Source organism: Rhincodon typus, chromosome 47 (genome assembly GCF_021869965.1).
Source record: "Rhincodon typus isolate 14 chromosome 47, sRhiTyp1.1, whole genome shotgun sequence".
NCBI lineage: Eukaryota > Metazoa > Chordata > Chondrichthyes > Orectolobiformes > Rhincodontidae > Rhincodon > Rhincodon typus.
Window position 1 is genome coordinate 9,256,435 of NC_063378.1, and position 3,123 is coordinate 9,259,557.

The 3,123-nt window shown below is 48.1% G+C and overlaps 1 protein-coding gene across 1 annotated transcript in view; it reads left to right on the top strand.

Moving 5' to 3' along the window:
• The window catches only part of psenen (presenilin enhancer, gamma-secretase subunit), a 6,452-nt gene extending 5,065 nt beyond the window's left edge, over nt 1–1,387 (top strand). The window contains exons 6-7 of the mRNA XM_048620604.1: nt 261–365; nt 874–1,387. Coding sequence (XP_048476561.1) covers nt 261–365; nt 874–1,013 — 245 coding nt within the window. The 3' untranslated portion in view covers nt 1,014–1,387. The remainder of the gene's footprint in view (nt 1–260; nt 366–873) is intronic.
• The last annotated feature ends 1,736 nt before the right edge of the window (nt 1,388–3,123 follow it).

Genomic DNA, 3,123 nt, shown 5'->3' on the forward strand with positions numbered 1-3,123 from the left:
AGACCCACACTCGGAGCACCGTGCACAGTTCCAGTCTCCGTATCCCTAATGTCTGTATTGCAGAAAGAAGCTGGATAAAGAGAAGAGAGAATGGAATGGAATGGAAGAATGATGTCCTGGGGGCTGGGTGGATGTGGGAGATGAAGAGAATGGTTGGGTTAGAGTCTGGTGTGGAGTAGAATGGCAGGTATGTTGTAGAGGGGCTGAATGGCCTGTTTGTGCTGGGCATTCACTGGTGTCTTTTTGCTCCTGTTGTCCAGGTGGTTTTGCTCTCCTGCCATTCCTATGGCTGGTCAACATCGTGTGGTTTTTCCGGGAAGCATTCCTGAAACCGCAGTTCAATGAACAACTACAGATTAGGAAATGTGAGTAAGATCAACCTTGCTCAGATTCTCCTCAATCGCAGGTCGCCCCACCTTTCCCAACTCTCTCATTCCGGAGCTCATCCCCACATCTCCCACTCTCCCTAAAGATCACCCAAGCCCATGCTCTACTGTCCCATGTCCCAATTCACATGGAAGACCATTCACCCACAACTCAATCGCTCACCATGTCTGTGCCATGCCCTCAGTTTAATCCCCTACACAGTGCTCTCTCTGTCTGTCTCTCAGTCTGTCACTCTCTCTTTCTCTCCCCACCACCGTGTTTCCTGTCTCTCCCTGTCTCTCTTTCTGTCATCCTGTCTGGCTGTCTCTGTTGCTGTCTCACTGTCCCTGGCGCTCGCTCCCTCGCTCCCCCTCTTTCGAGCTCGCTGTCCTTCTCGCACTCTCCCTCACTCCCTGCTGAATGTGATTGACCCTCCTTGGAACCCCCCTTTGCTCTGCTTGACTTTGTTAATGGCGCTCTGTAAATACAGAGTTGTTGTCCTTGCAGATGTGAAATGGTCAGCAGTGGGTCTCCTGCTGTGGATTGTGGCTCTCACCACCTGGATAACCATTTACCAGACATTCCGACCGGAGTGGGGAGCCATCGGTGATTATATCTCCTTCACCATTCCCTTGGGGATTCCATGATGACCAGTACAGGACGATGAGGATCCAGCTGCTGGGGTTTCTGTTCCCAGCCTATTCCTCCTTCCCTGGTTGTGTGACATTCTCATTCTCACTGATATAACGCAGTGGCTCATCTCTCTCGCTCTGCCTCGGTCCACCAGCACCCACATTCTCAACAATCCAAATTGCTGACTTGTGACTTGGCTTACGCAATCTGTTTGAAGATTATGGTGAAAGAACTAAAGAAATTGCTTATCCTCTGATTGGGTTCTGCCCAGGAGAATTCAGCAACAAGTTGCTGTCTTCAGTGTTGAGGCATTTTAATGAGCGATTTCAATGCAGAAGTTAAATCAATGTATGCTGCAGTGTGTAGATTAAAATGATCATTATTTACAGCTCAGCTTCTGTATCTATCTCACAAACTAGACACAGAACCCCCCACCCCCGCCCCGTCCCTGGGTTGGGGGGGGAGTCACAGGCACGGACGCCCGCCCCGTCCCCGGGTGGGGGAATCATAGGCATGACCCTCCCAACTCCTATACTCAATGCACTGACCAATAAAGGCAAGCGTACCAAACATCATCTTTGCCACCCTGTCTACCTGCGACTCCACTTTCAAGGAACTGTGAACCTGCCCCCCCAAGGTCTGTTTGTTCAGCAACACTCCCCAGGACCTTACCATTAAGTGTACAAGTCCTGCCCTGATTTGACTTTCCAAAATGCAGCACCTCGCATTTACCCAAATTAAACTCCAACTGCCACTCATTGGCCCATCTGATCAAGATCCCGTTGTACTCTGAGGTAACCTTCTTCACTGTCCACTACAACCTCCAATTTTTGGTGTCATCCACAAACTTACTAACTGTGCTTCCCATGTTCACATCCAGATCATTTATACAAATGATGAAAAGCAGTGGACCCAGCACCAATCCCTGTGGCACACCGCTGGTCGCAGGCCTCCAATCTGAACAACAACCCTCCACCACCACAACCCTCTGCCTTCTACCTTCGAGCCAGTTCTGTATCCACATAGCTAGTTCTCTCAGTATTCCATGTAATCTAACCTTACTAACTAGTCTACAATGCAAAACCTTGTCAAACACCTTACTGAAGTCCGTATAGATCATACCAACCGCTCTGCCCTCATCAATCCTCTTTGTTACTACTTCAAGAAACTCAAATCAAGTTAGTGAGACACAGTTTCCCACGCACAAAGGCATGCTAACAATCCCTAGTCAGTCTTTGCCTTTCCAAATACATGTAAATCCTGTCCGTCAGGATTCCCTCCTACAACTTGCCCACACCAATGTCAGGCTCACTGGTCCCTATAATTCCCTGGCTTTTCCTTACCACCTTTCTTAAATAGTATCACAACATTAGCCAACCTCCAGTCTTCCAGCACCTCACCTGTGGTTATCGATGATACAAATACCTCAGCAAGGGGCCCAGCAATCACTTCCCTCGCTTCCCACAGAGTTCTAGGGCACACCTGATCAGGTCCCTGGGATTTATCCACTTTTACACCTTTTAAGACATCCAGCCCCACCACCTCTGTAATATGGAGATTTTTCAAGATATCGCTATTTATTTCTCCAAGTTCTCTGGCTTCCATGTCCTTCTCCACATTAAACACTGATACAAAATGTTCGTTTAGTATCTCCCCCATCTCCTGCAGTTCCACACGTAGACGGCCTTGCTGATCTTTAAGGGGCCCTATTCTCTCCCTAGTTGCCCTTTGGATTCTCCTTAAACCCTATATTCCAAAGCCATTTCATATCCCCTGTTTGCCCTCCTGATTTCCCTCTTGAGTATACTCCTGCTGCCTTTATACTCTTCCATGGATTCATTCGATCCCTGCTGTCTACACCTGACATCTGCTTCCTCCATTTTCTTGGCCAAAGCCTCAATTTCTCCAAACATCCAGCATTCCCTACACCAACCAGCCTGGACCTTCACCCTAACAGGAACATACTGTCTCTGGACACTCATTATCCCATTTCTGAAGGCTTCCCATTTTCCAGCTGTCCCTTTATCTGCGAATATCTGCCCCCAAAATAACTTTTGAAAGTTCTTGCCTAATACCATCAAAATTGGCCTTCCTCCAATATAGAACTTTAACTTTCAGATCCGG